General features: G+C 43.8%; 1 protein-coding gene across 4 annotated transcripts in view; it reads right to left on the bottom strand.

Moving 5' to 3' along the window:
- ksr1a (kinase suppressor of ras 1a) overlaps positions 1-17,422 on the bottom strand; it is a 30,521-nt gene that overhangs the window by 2,604 nt on the left and 10,495 nt on the right. For 2 of the 4 annotated variants that reach the window (XM_047327593.1, XM_047327602.1), the window contains exons 3-20: positions 13,942-14,089; positions 13,360-13,849; positions 11,678-11,859; positions 11,116-11,185; positions 10,891-10,974; positions 10,677-10,738; positions 10,488-10,597; positions 9,250-9,418; positions 8,849-8,890; positions 8,465-8,513; positions 8,311-8,374; positions 7,135-7,422; positions 6,848-7,044; positions 6,648-6,744; positions 6,173-6,306; positions 5,660-5,791; positions 5,417-5,552; positions 4,767-4,900 (exon numbers count right to left, since the gene is read on the bottom strand). In XM_047327593.1, the coding sequence (XP_047183549.1) occupies positions 4,767-4,900; positions 5,417-5,552; positions 5,660-5,791; positions 6,173-6,306; positions 6,648-6,744; positions 6,848-7,044; positions 7,135-7,422; positions 8,311-8,374; positions 8,465-8,513; positions 8,849-8,890; positions 9,250-9,418; positions 10,488-10,597; positions 10,677-10,738; positions 10,891-10,974; positions 11,116-11,185; positions 11,678-11,859; positions 13,360-13,849; positions 13,942-14,089 (2,588 nt within the window). Of the gene's footprint in view, positions 1-1,640; positions 3,347-4,766; positions 4,901-5,416; positions 5,553-5,659; positions 5,792-6,172; positions 6,307-6,647; positions 6,745-6,847; positions 7,045-7,134; positions 7,423-8,310; positions 8,375-8,464; positions 8,514-8,848; positions 8,891-9,249; positions 9,419-10,487; positions 10,598-10,676; positions 10,739-10,890; positions 10,975-11,115; positions 11,186-11,677; positions 11,860-13,359; positions 13,850-13,941; positions 14,090-17,422 lie in introns of those variants that run through there. The other 2 variants (XM_035625447.2, XM_047327595.1) reach the window with 2 other exon arrangements.

Raw genomic sequence — 17,422 nt, 5'->3', positions numbered from 1 at the left:
TCTGCTGCTATCTAACAGGAGGAGGAGGAAAGCATCATCAAGTCAACTTCGTGTGAGAGGAAGTGAGAACACGGATGGCTCCATCTCAAAGGCCCTTTCCCCCGAGTGATGGAAAGTCCCATTCGTCAGTAATTACAATCTCCTGTGTATTGTGTACTTTTTTGTGTGTGTTTGCATCTTTATTTTTTGTCTTTCCTGTACCTTCAGCCAGCATAAATGACTGAGCCGGTGGATGTGATGATGGACAGCCTCATCTAAAACCATCAGTTGCTGACTGACAGTTAGTTGTGAGTTCAGCAGATGTCAGAATGTCCTAGCGAGAGCATTCATTCTCTCTCTCTGTGTGCGTCTGTGAAATGATGGCGTCTGCTTCTCTTTCAGTCTGAAGTCTTCTACAATCCAATATTTCCAATTTCCAACATCAAAACTCTTTTTGCTTTGTGGTTCTGCGCACAAAGTTTCTGTAAATACGCCATTCAATCCTCAGGTCGGAAATTTAAGGTGACGGCACTTAGACAAACAAAGTGGTTGTCATATGTTTTGAGCGACACCCAGGAAAGAGAGAGCATTTTGTGTGTGTCCGGCCGCCGCGCGGTGAGGGAAACTGTTTCCAGGGGTCACGTGACCCAGTACCAGTTGGAGTCAGAGAGCTTTTGGTCGCGGAAGAAGATACAAGGCCCTTTCTTTCATCCGCTGGATTGATACCAGTATTCAGAATCAATCCGTCACTCTTATTATTCAAAGCCACACTTGCGATGCAGCCTCGCTGATAACAGCTTCCAGGGCTGAATCCCAGCAGTATTTCTCATTTCAACGACGGCTGCCAAGGCCTCATATTATAAACTTTTGATAGATTCGTCACTGAAAGGCTGCCTAAGCAGAAAACCACCTAAACAAAACAAACCCCCAAGGGAAACAGCCCCCCCCCCCGAAGCTTATAAAGCATTGCCAATTTTGCAGCAGACAATAAATATGCTGCTATCCAGAGAAGTCCGTCTTTTTCTCTAGGTGAATAAGTTGTTGTAGAAAAATCACACTTTCACACCTGAAGAGTGCCTAATATACAAATGGAAAAAAGGATTATAATGCCACAAAAACATATTTGACCAAACCTGATGTGAAAATGTGCACAACCTTAATTTAAAAAAAAAAAAAACTGAAAGAAAACGCAGCACTGCCTCTAAAAGTCTCTCTGTGGGGTTTTGGTGCCATCTAGAGGCGAAGCAAGATATGGATTGTTACGCCGCTGCTACGAGCGTCTCCACTACAGAGGTTGAGGGTTAATTATTGACCTTAGAAAGAACAAACTGTCAGTTGTGGTTGTTAAATAGTGTATATGCTTTGGCTTCCATATAATCATTCACCTCCAAGCTTGTTCCAGTTAAAGAACGCTCTTTGGTCGCCATCTTACAGAATCTAAATTCCCCGTCGTTTCTTCAAATTTTACAAATCAATCAAATCTGATGACAAGAGTGTTTGATATGTTTTTACATTACATCTTATGCGTGTCTGCATTTCTCTAGATTTCTGTAAAACTGAAGTTTTGGTACAAGCTCACAATTCTTTTTATTTGCACCTCGAAGACGCTTCACTATACTCGGCGTCTACTTTGGTGAAATAGAACAGCGTCCATTCTGTTGTGACATGACAAGCCTCATTTTTATTGTCTTCCATGGATGAAAACAGAAACTGTGTGTACAGAATGGTAAGTCACATGCAATACAAAAATATGAATTTGTACAGGAACATAAAAAACACGTATTGGCCCATTCTAAAAATTGTACAGCTGTTTATGTACAGTACTTTATACATGAAAAAAATATAAATATATACACATCTGTAATAGCCATAGCAGTACCTATTTAAAAGTGTGACGTCGCTCACATATAAAATGTTTGTACAAATATTAGAAGGATCGTGTTAATTTGCTGTACATTAAATAATGTATGTACATCACACACCATTGGATTTGCAACACAACGTTTACTGCACCCTTTCACGAAGACCAACCCTACGTATTCCAACACAGTACACACACACACGCACGCACACACACGAATAAACATAAATACAAGCACACCAACTGAAGCCAGCAATCACAAACAGTATGCACAAGCGCGCACAAGAGGTAATGTTCTAGGAAGATATAGGACACTTTTGCGCCACGTTTCCTGATATATCTTTTTTTTTTTTTGCGCAGACTGAAATCACTCGACTCCTTGAAAGAAAGGCCCTTTCAAAGGAGCTCATGTTCTTATAAAGTGCACTTTACACTTCAATGGATGGACACTATTATAAAAAAAAAGAAAGAGTCTTTAATCATAAATAGCCAGCATTATTCTATTCCCGTGTGGATTGTGAAATGATGGAGGGAATATTTCACCCGTTTCTTTTTTCATTTCGACTGGCGCCTAGCGTCTTCATCAGTGCCCTGTTTTATAAAATGTGTGAATTTAACAGGTTATTCTCCGTCAAGATGACATACAGGAGAGCATGTCGCCCCGTCCTGGCCTCTGAGAGCCTCGATGGGGTATAAAAGAAAAACACTACAAATATTACTACTCTAAACCAAACTAAACAACAACAACAAAAAAAGATTATGAGTATTTTCTCCTGTTGACAAAGTGCATATTGTGTCTAGACGTGGGCAGGTGGACATCACGCAGCACATGCCGTCACACAGCTGTTAAAAAGAGATCGAGGCAGAGGAGCGGAGCGGCGGTTTGCTTCTGGAGAACATAACTCAATCCTGTCAGACGCGTGTCCCACCCCTCAGGGAAAACATAGACAAATGAAGTGGTCCACTTGGTTGGCGGGGTTCACTTTACGTCCCGCTGTGTGTGGGGTTTTTTTAGAGAGAAAAAGAACCGTGTGTTCAGGGCCACCCCCCCCCCGGCGAGAACAAACCACATCACAGCAGTGCAGCACAAGAGAAGGTGAGCAGGCCGGAGGACAGGGCAGCCATCAGCGAGCACAGGCCAGTCAGTCTCAGCACAGACACCACGAGCCAGTCATTCACAAGCCTCAGAGTCCCAGACAACATTACAGAGCAAAACCGAAAGGGAAGGCGAAGAGATTATTAGACGGAAAAAAGGCGGAAAAGCGTGGAGGATGGACGCGGTTGGCACGGCCATGCCGAAAGCCTCGGTCCACCGAACCTCTCTTCTCAACAAGAAAACGCTACGGTTAGACACGGAAGATCAGACTGTGGATTAGTGGAAGCAGTGTCTGTGTCAGGCAGAGGCAATGCTTTGATCAATCCTGTGAGAGTTAAGGACTCAGGAGCATGCAAGGCAGACCCAGGCTTTGTTGTGCATCGCCTATGTTTCAGTGCGACTGCTACAACCTAGATTAGAAGAGAGAGCGAGAAAAGAGAGGGAGGAGCAAAGGGAAAAACACAAACGTTTAGACGGTTAGTGGAAGTGTAACAGCGGAAGAAAAGCATCATTTGAAAAGAAGCAAGATATCACAAACATGTGAGATTAGTTAAAGGACTTTGGGTGTACATAAAAAGGTCAGGGTGTCCAAGTTGAATCAAGAAAAAAATATACATTTCAACATTTTATGTTCTTTTAAAAACAGCTACATACATCAGCAAGACAAAACTGGCATTTAACCACAGTGGATCAACAGAGACTACTGGTTTTGAATCAACAATAAAAAGAAAGGTTGCACGTAGTCCTGGAGCGAACGTGACTTGGTTGGTGGTAAACGAGGCGGACAGCAAGTAGGAAACACGGCGCGAAAGCAAAGTCTTCACATAAATGTGAAGGAACGTGTGTTTGCAGAGAGTGAAATATAAGGAAAGAAAAATAGAAAGAAAAAGAAGATATGTGAAGAATGTGTAGCTTTGGACAGGCACTAATGAAGATGACAACAGATAAGGTAAAAACTGAAAGTTGATTTTCCTGCATTTTTAGATCTGAAAAGCTTTTGAACGTATTCAACTCAAGTTTTAACTTGGTCGCTTGCCCCTCGTCAAAACAGACACTGTCAGCTTAAGACGACGACGTGTCACGAAATGGCCCATATTTCTGTTTCGATGTCGGTAAACACAAAGAAAATCGTTTAGCTGTGTGAGCACGCTGTTCACTAAGACCGTACTACTGGTATCACACGTGCACGGGGAAAGAAATGAATACAAGTATCATGCACAATTGTAAAGCCTCGTGACAGTTCTGTTGGAGCAACTGGAGATGGCCGTGACAGCAACACACTGTCCAATCACAGACTGCGACAAAGTTTTATTTATAGGAGACGGTGACGGTCAACATTTCAGTGTCGTGTGACGAAGAATAAATTACTAATACTTTACAGTTCAAGTCTACACACACATATACATATATATATATATATATATATATATATATATATATATATATATATATATATATATATATATATATATATATATATAAAGAGTTCACATTTCATTTGAGAGTGAGCATCAGCAGCTGAGAAGATCTACGGCGTGCCACGGTGCAGTGACAGAGTTCGTTTGGTCATGTGTGACAGGATTTATGAAATATTTCAAACCTATTTATATTACTTTCAAAATATATCAATCTAATACCCATGACGTAATCTCATTTAAATAAATAAGACTCGTAGGCCGAGAAAAAAATCTGCTTCAGTTTCATGTCGCCAAATCACTGATGGGCCTCTGTAGCACGAGGAATCGGATGATACACTAGATGGAGATTTGTTTTGATTTGTTTTAACGTGTCAAGTGTCTTCACGTCGTCCCTTCCTTCCCGGATACCTACTCTGCAGACTTCCAGAAGTGTCCCGGGTGGGAGAGCCTGCGGTTGAGTTTGGGCAACTTCTCCAGCATGTCGGCCAGCAGGGTGAAGGTGGGCCTCTCCCTCAGGTCGTACGCCCAGCAGGCGGACAGAATCTCCTGAGGCGACAAAAGGCCCGTGGGTCAAATGCAGCTGACAAAACCACTGAGACGCACACACACCCGCTGGACTGTGCACTATTAGCGATTAAATCTCTTGATTATTTTCTTGATTAATCGATTAGTTGCTTGGTCCATTAAAAGTCATAAAATGTCGATCGTGTTTCCCAAACCCCAAGGTGATGTTTTGTTTTGTCCACACACCAAAGATATTCAGTTCATGTCATAGAGGAGCAAAGAAACCAGAGCATAAACACAGTAAGATTTTTGTCTCTTTATTTCATAAAAACTACTTGACCCGATTCATCGACTATCGAAATAGTTAACGATTAATTTAGTAGTCGATTACTAATCGATTAATCGATTAAATGTTGCAGCTCTAAATGTGATCGTTCTTAAACGGTTTGCAGCACCCTGATACCACTGATACTGATTTATCTGACGTCTCTAACGCGAGAAGAATAAACATGCTCCTTCCTCAACGACCGACACACTCGTGCTTCTCATTCAACTCACAGTGACCTCCTTGCCCAGGCTGATCTCGGCCAAGACCTTCTTGATGCCCTCTCCACTCCCCACCTGCCAGATGGTAGCTTCCACATGCTGGTTGGTGATGGGCCAGTCCCGAGCTTGAAGCTCATACCAAATGGTGCTGAAAGGGGGGGGGGCAGAAGTATGATTATTCTGCACAGGTTCAAAATAAGCTCTTCGGAGATCAAACTTCGCTGCCTCAAGTGTTGGTGAGTGCGCAGAGCTCACCCAAAGGCGTACACATCTGCTGAGGTGGAGAAGGGAAGGCGGTCCTCGTTGTTACCTGGGCTCATCCGGCGCACAATCTCTGGCGCGAGATAGCAAATCCAGCCATGTGGAAGTTTAAGTTTATTCTCACGCCTGAGGGAGAAAAACAAAAAAGGTACACACTTTTAAGTAACTGATCAAATGAAGCGGAGAATCTGAGTGGAAAAATGCATCAACTAGGTGAAGTCCATCCCCGACCACTGTGGTACAAGATGGATATTCATGAACACAAAGGGAAGTCCGAGATTAAGCAAGCCGTGTGTTCTGTCCATGTATGCTTCAAAAACAAGAGCGTGGTGGAAGTGTTGGCAATCAGGAGACTTCTGTCGAGGGGAGATGCCTGCAGGAGCGGAGTCACTGTGGACCATGGCAGCTATTACAAATCCCAGGACCCCCCAGGTAATGGTAGAGTGGTGTGAAGAGCCGCTCGGCCGGGGGCCGTGTTTTTAGGGTCTCTCGAGTGGAGCTTCTCACCTCCCCTCCTGAACGACTCCCGAGATCCCGAACAGCCCGAAGTCTGTGATCACGACTTTATTGGTATCGTGAAAAACGTTCTTCGACTTCAGATCTTTGTGAACGATGCCTTTAGCGTGCAGGTAGCCCATTCCCTGCAGCAGAGGACAAACAGGCGATTAGACAGGATTGTGTTTGTTTAAGTTTTTAACCTTTCAGAAGTGCTCACAGGATTTTTGGAATTGGCTTTTCATACAACTACAGTTGAAACTGTAACTGGTAACATGCTCTTGGGTCATTGATTGGACACAGAGTCAAATTAATTATTAATTATTAAAAATGAATATAATATATGTATAAGATAAAATACTACTTACTACTAACAAACAAAGCTGGTTTTCTGGACGTGAAATCTGTCACTACTTAAATCATGGTCTGGATCTCACAAAATCAAATGAATAATAAATAAAAGATATTTTAAAAAACTAACATTTACCTTTACAATCTCCTGAGCGATTTGTCTTGTTTTATTGATATCCAACGTGTTTTTAGTGTCTCTAACCACCGAGTACAGTGTCCTTCCTTTACAGAAACTGTGTGGACAAAGAAGGACAGGTGAAATTGAAGTCTTAAGAAAAAAACAACATTGTATATAAAAGTCATTTTAGAGGTATGTTTGATATATTCGGATCTGACCTGGTGATGATGGCGAGGTGGGGCGGAGCCATGCAGGCCCCCATGAAGAGGACCACGTTCTCGTGCCTCGTCTGTCTGTAGTTCATCACCTCCTTCTTGAAGAGCTTCAAATGGTCCTGGTTGTTCCCGTCGATCTCGAGAAGCCGGATCGCCACCTCGCCGTGCCACCGGCCCTTGTGCACTTTGCCCCAGCGGCCCTGCGCGGACAAAAGGACGATGTCAGCAAAAAGTGTCCTTTCAGAAAAAACTAGGTACACGCGGCTAACGTCGGCTTCCAGAGTCCTCACCTTTCCTATGAGTTCTCCCAGGTCCAGCTGCTCAAAGGGGATGTCCCACTCCTGAAGGTAGACGCTGGTCTGACTCGCCTTGCGGGAGATGGGGCCCTTCCACTGGTTCCCCCGAGAGCTGGGCAGATCTTCCAGCTCGTCGCCGTCCAACTCCCCGTCCGAGCCCATGTTCATACGGATGTCGTCCCCGTCGTCCTCGTCCTCTCCTTCGTCTTCCTCCTCCTCGTCCTCTTCTTCGTTCTCCTCCTCTGCTTCTTCATCTTCAACATCGATTTCCTCCTCTACTTCCTGCAAACGTTTGGGGGATGGCTTTGTTATTCTACTACGTACAAAAAAATACTTTACCCAAAGAGAGGTAGGTTAAGTTCACTGCTTAGTTATTAACCAAGTTTTCTATTCTTACAAATTAAAGAGAGACTTTATCTGCATCCCTCTATTTTATTTGTCAGGGAATATATAGTGAATTAATCATCACTATATAGTATCTTAAAAGCCCGGGAACACATTCAGTATTAATGGAGGATGAGCCAGATGAACAATGTCCTGTTGTTCTTCCATCCGTTCTGTAAAATATGAGCCAACCCTGACTTATATAATTATCGTTTTTTTTCCCCTGTGTCTTCAGCTTTGTGCTGCTGTCTCAGTAGTAAAAATGTTCATGTCAGCAAGACTCTCCTGGTTAAATTAATAACACCACAACCTCAGCATAATCACAGCCAAGCAGGTCAGCCTGGTTCCAATAAACAAACGTCAGAGAGAGAGAGAGAGAGAGACATTGTTTCTGGTAAATGCCTGGTCATTCACATGGAAATCATTTATGAAAAGCCAGTCAATTGGGTACAAAAAAAAAAGATCACTAAAGTCAAATCACAGAATTCATTAAAATGTGACCTGATGTACCCGAATAAAAACTGCGCTCTTGCTCTCGCTCTCTTGCTCTTTTAGCTGCTGAGAGAAATGGGTTTGACACATGCTGCTCTGCTTTTACAGCTGATATTCAAAACTTGTTTTGGTGCCACAACAAACATTCATTTCAGATTTTCCACTGTGATGACGGTCTGGGTCCGCTTAGCCTAAGGTCGGCCGGCTCAACGGATCGAGGTTGGTAAGACTCTCACTCCTTCAACTCATTTTGTTTCAGAAATGTGAAAAATCTGAACTAAGTTGCAACATTACCTCTTCATCTTCATCTTCGACCAGCTCGGCGTGCGCGTCATCTGCCGATTGCTCTATCTCACATCTGTGACAGAGAGAATTGACATCAAAAATACTACCGTTCCATCACTCAAAAAAATTATCAAATTATTTTCTTTTAATATAAATGTCTTACACGGTGTCTTGCAGGACGTCAGAGTGCAAATGAGCAGGACTGGAGACATCTGCGGAGAAAAACAGGATAGTTTACCAACGACTGAGAGGAACAAAAGTCCTTTCCCTCTTGTATTTTTGCCCCACTTCTTTTTTCCCTTGGAGGAACATGCAGAACATTACGGCTCATGCACTTCCCCACGATCACCAGCAGATGGAGTCCAAAGGCTGCCCAAAGTGTCAACATGCAATTCTAGTGCTGGCACACTGTGATGGGATAGTCTACTACACTAATGATTACATCCCTCAGAGCAAACATGCAGAGGACAGAGAGAACTGTGGCGGGGGGGGATGATGACGGGACAGTAGTGATGCAGAATGACATTTTTCGGGGCCTTCAACTCACCAGGGAAGATAAACTGCTGTCTATGCTGAAAGTAACAGGCAGCTTTTTGCAAAAAAGAGAGGGGACAGTCCATCAAGCACGGCACGGAGGGTGACTGTTGGTTAGCAGAACATTGCACTAACAGGTAAAAATGAGCACCGCTGTTCTTCAGTGTTAATGTCACAGATATATAGAGAGAGAGAAGAGCAGAGAAGTGTGTGTGAGGCCCACACGTGTTACAATCTGTCAAGCTGGAACAGAGATTTAGGAACGGATATCAGTATAAGAAGGAGTATACTGCTATCATGCACATTTACAGAATGTGCACTGTGTGTGAGTCTGCTTTTGTTTTTTTGTTCGTCGGGCTACGTAGCTCGCTCTGCTTCTCCACGGGTGTAAGACATCTCTGTGCCCAAGCTTACCTGGGAAGTTGAAGCGACTGTCCCGGTGACCCTTGGGCGAGGGGTTGGGCGGCGGAGTGGCGCTGGGCGGGTTGCTCTGCTGGAAGGGTGCTGGGGAGGAAGGCGTGGATGAGGTGGTGGAGGACGGATTGCTACTGGAGTCCAGCTGGTTGAGCACTGGAGGATGGTCCTGGTGGAGCAGGGACACGGACGCAACACAATCACACACTGATCAGGCCTGACGGGTAATGGTCATATTTTACTTTTGATGACTCCTACAGCTAAAACTGATTGCACAGACACCAAACAAACGACACCATCTCCACTTATTCTGGTTCCTATAAGCCTTGCTTTTCAGCAGGTTACTCTCTCGGCCACCGGGACACAGTTTTTGTGGAAAAATGACGACTCCATTTACGGCACAAAGGAACCGCGGCACGCATAACCACAACAAAGGAGAGAGTAGAGTTCTCTCGGTATCTATCCCCAGCGATGGAAAAAGCAGACGGTGGAACAACCTCGCAAGAGAAAAAGAATCCTTTTGACAGAAGAACAAAAGCAGGCGAAGAAGGAGACTGATGGAAAAAGAGAAGAACAAAAACAAGGGTGAACCTCGAAAAAGGCGTTCACTCAATGGGGAGAACTCCAGGACTCGAGAGGCTTCAAAAACGACATGCAGTTTTTTATTCTTTCTACCAGATCAGATTAGAACACAACCAGCCTACTTCTTCATACTAGCGGTTGACAACTTCATCAGGAGCTCTGAGGAAAAGTACCTGCGTCTTTATCGACGTCTTGCTACGGCAGCGTCTTTTTACGACGGCGACCAAACAATCATACCACCTACTGTGTGACCTTATCGGGCACGAAAGTTGTCCGTTGCTGCTCCAAATTGCAGAAATCTTTGCATTATGATGGAAAGACAGATTGCTTGATGGCAGAGAGCGCGTCACCGATCTTAAACATGCTTCGTGAGGGCAGTTGGTGGAAATACCGACAAGCCAATGACAAAAATCACTCGGAGAAATATCGTTTTTCTCTCTTAAACAAACACGTGTAGAATACAATCTAGGAGAAACAGAGATCACAGATTTTATGGGAAATATGGTTTTAATTTTCATTAAGTGCTGATGAAGAGGCTCTCGTCTGGCACTATAGTGTCATTTGCATGGTGTCACATCAGTTCATTTGTCCATGCTTCAGCACAAATGTCTGCATACAGTTTCTCTATGCGTCGTAATGCAAAACTCTTTTAAAACCTTTTTTGTGATGGCTTTCGGCAGTGTGCCAAACTGCGGTGCTTCTGCCGGCCGATCCACAGGGTTGTTTATATCAGACGGAACGGACTCGGTCCTCCGAATTTTGGCAACTGGAACAGAAATTGGTAATGTCACAATACACTGTAGCCGTCAACTGTAACTGCAGGCTGGGGATTGAGCAAAACGTACTTGGTAGAAAGGAGATTCTGCAGGATGGAGCTTCCTTTGTGCATTTGTTGTGGCACTTTAACCTGCACAGAAAGAGGGCAGCGTGTCAGAGAGCACCTAGAAAACACTTCCTCAAGTCCAGATCAAGATCTACTCAGATTCCCAGACAGAGCTTTCTCGTGCTGCTACATAAACCCCCTCAAGTGCCCCTTAAAATAGAAAGTGCTCAACTCACCGACAGTGTTTGCACTTCACCCCAAACATCATGTTCTTCTGGCACACCTGGCATGTCTGGGACAGCCAAGACCTGGTCGAAAACCTACACGATGACAAGGGCCCCTGTGAGATCTGCAGTGCTACATTTGCTACAGTGGTAATATTAATATGGATATTTCATAACAAATGTGCCTAGTTCGCTTCATCATGAAAACAGGCTGAGGATAGAAAGTATTTTGTGTACCTGTGTGTGACTGCGAGGCCGATGTCCCTCCTCACTGCTTGTGGGGAGCTGCGATGACCTGCTACGTTATCTAGCCGGGGAGAAACAGATGGAGGGAAGGAGGGAGATATTAATAAAATATAGAGAAATATATGACATGTATAGGAAATATAATAATGAGGGGGGGATTGGCTTATGTCAAGAAAGGCTGGTATTTCATGAAGTGACCCAAGTGGTTAATTACATACAAAATGGAAAGTTTTTCACGGGGCCTTAAAGAGACAGGAGCTGACACCAAGTGTTTCAGAGAGAGGCTGGAAAGAGGAGCTGCAGGAATGGACAGTCTGAGGAAACTGACGTGTTTAGTGAACATTAGAGCATGTAAAACTTTTCAAGCAATCACCCAAATTTAAAATTATGAACCCGAACATGAGGATAATATGCCTCCTTTAAGTCCAGAAATCCCAGTAAAATGTAGACAGGTCATAGTGGATAAACAGTTGACTCTAAACCAGACTATCTTCTAACTTTAGATTCGCCAACATCAGCTAAATAAAACAAAAAGAGTATACAAACGACTCACTCTTAATGGTGCAGTGCTCTTCCAGCAGCGTGGGCGTGCCGGGCAGCGTGTACGGTGCCGTGGTGGCGGCTGGGGGGAGCCCGGGAGTACGCGCAGATATGGTGGGGTAGCGAGAGGGCAGGTCCTCGCACCCGTTCCCGTTGACTTGCATATTTAGGAACAACTTATTCTTTCGGACACACCTGAAGAAGAGGGAAAGCAAAAACAAATGCTGTATGTGTAGGGGCACACACACACACACACACACACACACACACACAAACAATATTTTTTCTCCCCCAGTAAAGCTTTGCATTAACAGACAGGATATTATGGATAAACATGTGGCTGGTTTGTGTTTGTGTTTTTGTGTGTGTGTGTGTGTGTGTGTGTGTGTCCAATCACAATAGAGAGAGATAGAGAGAGATGGAGAGAGAGAGAGAGAGAGAGAGAGAGAGAGAGAGAGAGAGAGAGAGAGAGAGAGAGAGAGAGAGAGAGAGAGATTGTGTTTGTCTTGCCACTTCTGAGCATTAGTCCTAGGAAATACTTCCTGTTTTGACATGACTCATAATCTCTGGGAATCTATGTGGGGATTAGCTCCACGCATACAGTGAGAGCAAAGGAGCAACAGGCAGGATGTGAAAGGATGGGAAAGAGGAAGAGGGAGAGAAAGAGAGAGAGAGGGAGCGAATGTGAAACTAAGCGAAGCTGGTCACTGTGAGACTGAGGTGAGAACAGGACACTGGAGAGATGCTTTCAGGGAAACTGCACCAGCGACTATTACTCAGTAGGTGATGGGGGAAAAAACAAGACGGCAACAATAAGCCATTTACTGGAATACTACAATGACCGTGCCTATTTATGGGGATTACTTTTAGCCTCCACTGCTACTTGTAGACCTCCAAACAAAATGTGCTCCTTTTATTTCCCCCCGTATGGTAATTTCACAGGTTAAATGTTTAATCGTACAGTGCTCAAGGACAGTTTGAATATGTATGAAGGAATATTCACCTCTTTGTACGGTAGCCAGAATAAAACTGGATAAAAAAAATTTGCATTCACAAGCTCTGGTTACATTGTGCAGGAAGTTATGTTACACACTTCGATTCAACCCTTGAATTGAAACAGTCAAGTTTGAGAAGTCATACCTGGATAACATGTGCCGGTTTTGGCACATGTTAATCTATTATTGAAATGGACATCAATTTTATTTGGTGGTGATTACTTCATCACTCAATCAGGTGACGAAATTAACAGCAGCGTGACTGGTCGACCATTACATGCAACATACTGCACGTCAGAGAGAATGAATCATAACCCCTCATCTATCCGTGTGATGGAACCGGTCGGTGTTGGTGTCGACCGGTTCCGTTGCAAATACGTAGAAACTCTCATACTGTTGATGACTGGAAATGAAACCTCGCTATATAATCACTAAAAACAAAAGAAGTGCAAAGACAGGCAAAAGAATTAGATGCAAACAATAAGATGCTGCAGTTGTCCTCTCGCAGAACCTTTTTCCCCACACTCCCCAAAGCCTGTAAACCTGTGCTAACAAAGCCACCGGTGGCAATCTGTTTCAATAACAACGTCATCTGAGGATTCACATCGAGTTCCACTCCGACCTACTTATGAGAAGCTGTGGGCAAGGTGAAATCTGTGACAGTGCGTTTAGTCCAACAAAATCTGATCTGACCACCTACTTGTTGGTGGGAGGGTCTTCGATGCGGTTGCCCAGCTGGGACTCGTGGCTTTTGCTGCGCGTCAGCGTGATGTTAGGGAGCAGATGCAGCACTTTGCGGGAGGGCGGCGGAGGAGTGCAGGGGGGCTTCAGGCGGTGACGCCTCTTCGAAGGCGGAGTTATGGGCGGGGTGGAAGTGTGTCCGTGAAGGCGAGCCGCGCGAGCTAAGGACATGGGGAATGGATCCGTGAGGGGGCTTTCGCTGTGGAGGTACGACGCCAGCGCCTCGGGCGTGGGCGCCGCCGACATCGAGCCCGAGCGGGGATGAGGGAAAGTGGCGCAGGGCGTGGACGGGGTGGACTGGATGGCGGATGGCCGTGCCAGAGGCGAGGGGCTGTGAGGGCGGAGGGGAGTGCCCAGGCCGCTTAGCTGGTCGGCAGTCAGTAGAGAGCCACTGTCCCTCCTGGTGGGCTCAGACAGCCACGGACCGCCGTCCTCCCTCAGTTCACCTCCTGGACAAGAGACAAGATTTCACTAGTAGAAATTGAAAAATGCAGTGTGATGCATTTGATCAGGGGGGGTTCCGTGGAGCAAACACACATACCTGATTCAGTGGCACTCTTCAGACAGGAGAGGGCAGCACTGATTCTGGCACATTCCTCTGAACTGGACCCCAGTCTTCGCATCGTGTCCCTAACCTGAGCACCCGTCATCTGCAGCAAGGCATCCAGGGACAACTTTGCCTCCACCACCTGCAGAGGAGCAACGCAAAGAAAAGGAGACGGTGAGAACTCAGTAACTGTTCAAGACTGTGCAAAATCACAATAAACATGCACGATAGATCGCCGGGAAGGCCCACATTCAAGAAAGCAATCAGCAGGTATGGAGAAATGTAGTTATGGAATATAAAAAGTCATCAGGCTTATGGCTGATCTCCATTCAGCACGTCAACCCAGCCATGCTCTCTTGCATCTAAAATTTATCACCACTGGTGTGGACATAACATAACTGACATTTGTGTCATAGGATAAAACAAAGAGACTCTGCTTGAAGTTGTTTATATAACATAGATCAAAAAAAATATGATATTTCAGAGTCCGCAGCATCGCGGCCTTTATCGGGCTAAAAGTCGGCATTAAAGGGTCATCGTGTTATGGTGCTAAATAGGTCAGTCAACCCTCAGCATGGTTCCTGGAAATGAGCGATAAATCTGTTTGTTTTTTGGTATTTCAACTACTACTTCTTCAGCTTATCAGATTGTGCAGATCGTGCAGTACTAGACAGTTTCATGTCTGTGTCAATAGATGTACACAAATAAAAAAGTACATTTGCCACAGGACGTGAGTCTGTCAAGAACAGCAAGACTCTCAAGATAAAGCCTGAACTTGGAATTTAATCATGGTCCATCCAATAAAAGAAATTGGATTCACGTATCACATCATTGTGCCAGTACAATATCCCATTAATATACAGTAGCAGAAGTACAAATTGAGATAATAAGAGCACAACGTTTATTTAATATAATCTATTTTTAAAAAGTACAAAAAAACCAACCCTTTTTGACTAAACAATCAAAGGCAAAAAAAAGTCAGATGTAAATGTATTGATATAAACGTATGCATATATACATAGCTGGTGGGGCTGAATTAGAAGCAACCTGCTTTGCAACCATACTGGAAACGAGAGCGTGTACGTTCAAATATATTTATTAAAAAAAACCCCACACACATTAGACATTCATGTGTATTGCCTCGAACCCAATGAATGGCAGGTTCCCATTAACTTACAGTTATCAACTTTTAAAACTGGATATTATAGTGTGAGCTAATATTATCACAGCAATAAAGAAAAGACAACGGGTGAGGTTATTACATGTAAAACAACTTTAAAAAAGTATAGATGTGGATCTGTGCCTTAATTTGTAGTTCATTGTTGTTGATAGATTGGTCGATTATGATGTTATGCTTGCATGCTTACTTGTCGGCCAATTTCGGGGAAACCAACGTCAAAACTGTAACTTTGACTTTACATTGCTTGATCACCATTTAAATGGGAAGTTTACTTTAATGAGGCCAATTTTCTTATAATTCTTAATCTAATTCCATTAACTATCTCTGGTAAAGAATGTAGGCTTTCCTCTGTTTCCTCTCATTTTCTCCTAAAAAACAGTTGTTTTTTTTAAAATACCTGAGAAACAGCAAGACGGTTAAAGACTGAGTCCTACAAACCTGAGGTACAGTTTATAATGTTTGTTGTTCATTTGCTTGGACAGAAGGCAAAATGAGAGCACAAAAAAAACATTCCACACAACTAACGGATCACAGAAGGAAATGGGAGATAGTCGGGGGGATTGTGCTCGTGATTTTAGGATGTTTTTTTGACATGGGAACTACGCAATTGCTTATCATTCAGGTTAAACCCTTGCTCCGACAGGGCAAACATTGATCACAAAACTAGGGCAAGCTCCCACACTATGTGCGCACTGCAAGCAAAAGGAAGGACACACACGCGCGCAGATACACAAACAAAAGGGCGAGCGATATGATATTCCAAAGTGGCTGTGGACCCTCTGCTCCATTCCCACCTCCTTGCTCATAACGTTACAATGTTAGCACCATGAATTACACACGCTCTACTGGGGGTCTCCTTTACACAATATAATTATCATAAATGTGTGCACGGCAATTAATATCACATTGTAGTTGAATCCCCATACTGATGGTGTATTTTTGACATTAAGATGTACACACTGTAGTACACACTGTAGTTAAGTGAGCACTAAAACCAGAAATAAAAGACCTCTGAACAGCAATATACAAACTAAGAAGTCAACTCAGGAAAAAATAGTTTTACTATTTAGTTCAAGTCTCATATTGGCCTGGTTTAAAAAAAACAAAACTACAGTAACCAACCCTGTGTTAACGGAGATACGGCTACTTATTAGAGCTGCAGACAAATTTCATTAGTTCTCAGACAGACACACATGCTCATTTAAGAAGCTCGCCAACATGGCATCCACATGCTTGTATGACATTATGTAATACCTCACTGTCGGCATATGAGCAGAGACAGTTTCGTTAATATTCTGGATTTAAAAAAACAAAAACACGACAGAGTAAATACAGTCATCGTGATGTTTTTTTTTGACAATCTATGACATAATCCAGCCCTCCAAGAATAGAGCGAGGTCATGTATTGTGGAATTCTCAATCTAGTTATGTTTGATCAAAATGGGTCATCGACGCGCCATGACGGCTCTACATCTTTTGGGAAAATCCCCGTCGGTAGACAAGATATATAAATGAGCGTTTTTACCACGTTATCGAAAAACCCCCCTCTCATATTTTTTCTAGGGCACTGCTAAATTCTTTGAAGGGGAGGTGGGGAGGTTTAAACATGACGTGAAAGATACGAGTAAGTAATCCGATGCAGAAAGATGCCGTGAAACAAAAAATAAATTAAAAAGCACGCACAAGATGCAGACGTGATAAGCAGCAACATTTAAAATAAGCAGATCGGAGTTGGGTCTCAAAAAACAAAAGACAAACAGACAAGATCAGTGCAAACATACAGTAGCGGAGAGGTTCACAGCAGCACAGGAAGGGAAGAGGAGAGAAGAGGAAAAACAGAACATGACAAACAAATCATGCGGTGGACTGACGGTTGCTCTGAAGTTGTGCAATAAGGGAAACAAAATGATTTGGCGCGTTTTTGTCAAGTGTGTCAAGGTATCTGAGGAAAAGTGGTGATCCAGAAGACAGGCCATGAATAGCGCACGCTTTCTTACACGGAGGCACGGGCACAACAACTTTGAGAATCTTTGAGAAGTTGGAACAAGATGAATAACAAAGCAATGGGAGCGGTTTCCCCCACGGTCGAAGGTGACCACTTCTTTCAGCAGTGAAGAGTGGAATAAAATACATTTATATCACAAAACAAATGTATTGATCATGGAACTTTGGCCCACAGAGAGGCCGGGGTGAGGAGTATGTGTCGCTGTGCACGAGTCTGGACCAGCTCTCTGGTTATATGAAGGTTATTTCCCTACAGTGCCTGTACAAGGCAAACCCACCACCATGACACGT

Source organism: Scophthalmus maximus, chromosome 2, assembly GCF_022379125.1.
Source record: "Scophthalmus maximus strain ysfricsl-2021 chromosome 2, ASM2237912v1, whole genome shotgun sequence".
Classification (NCBI taxonomy): Eukaryota; Metazoa; Chordata; class Actinopteri; order Pleuronectiformes; family Scophthalmidae; genus Scophthalmus; species Scophthalmus maximus.
This window is presented reverse-complemented; position numbering and strand designations above follow the sequence as displayed.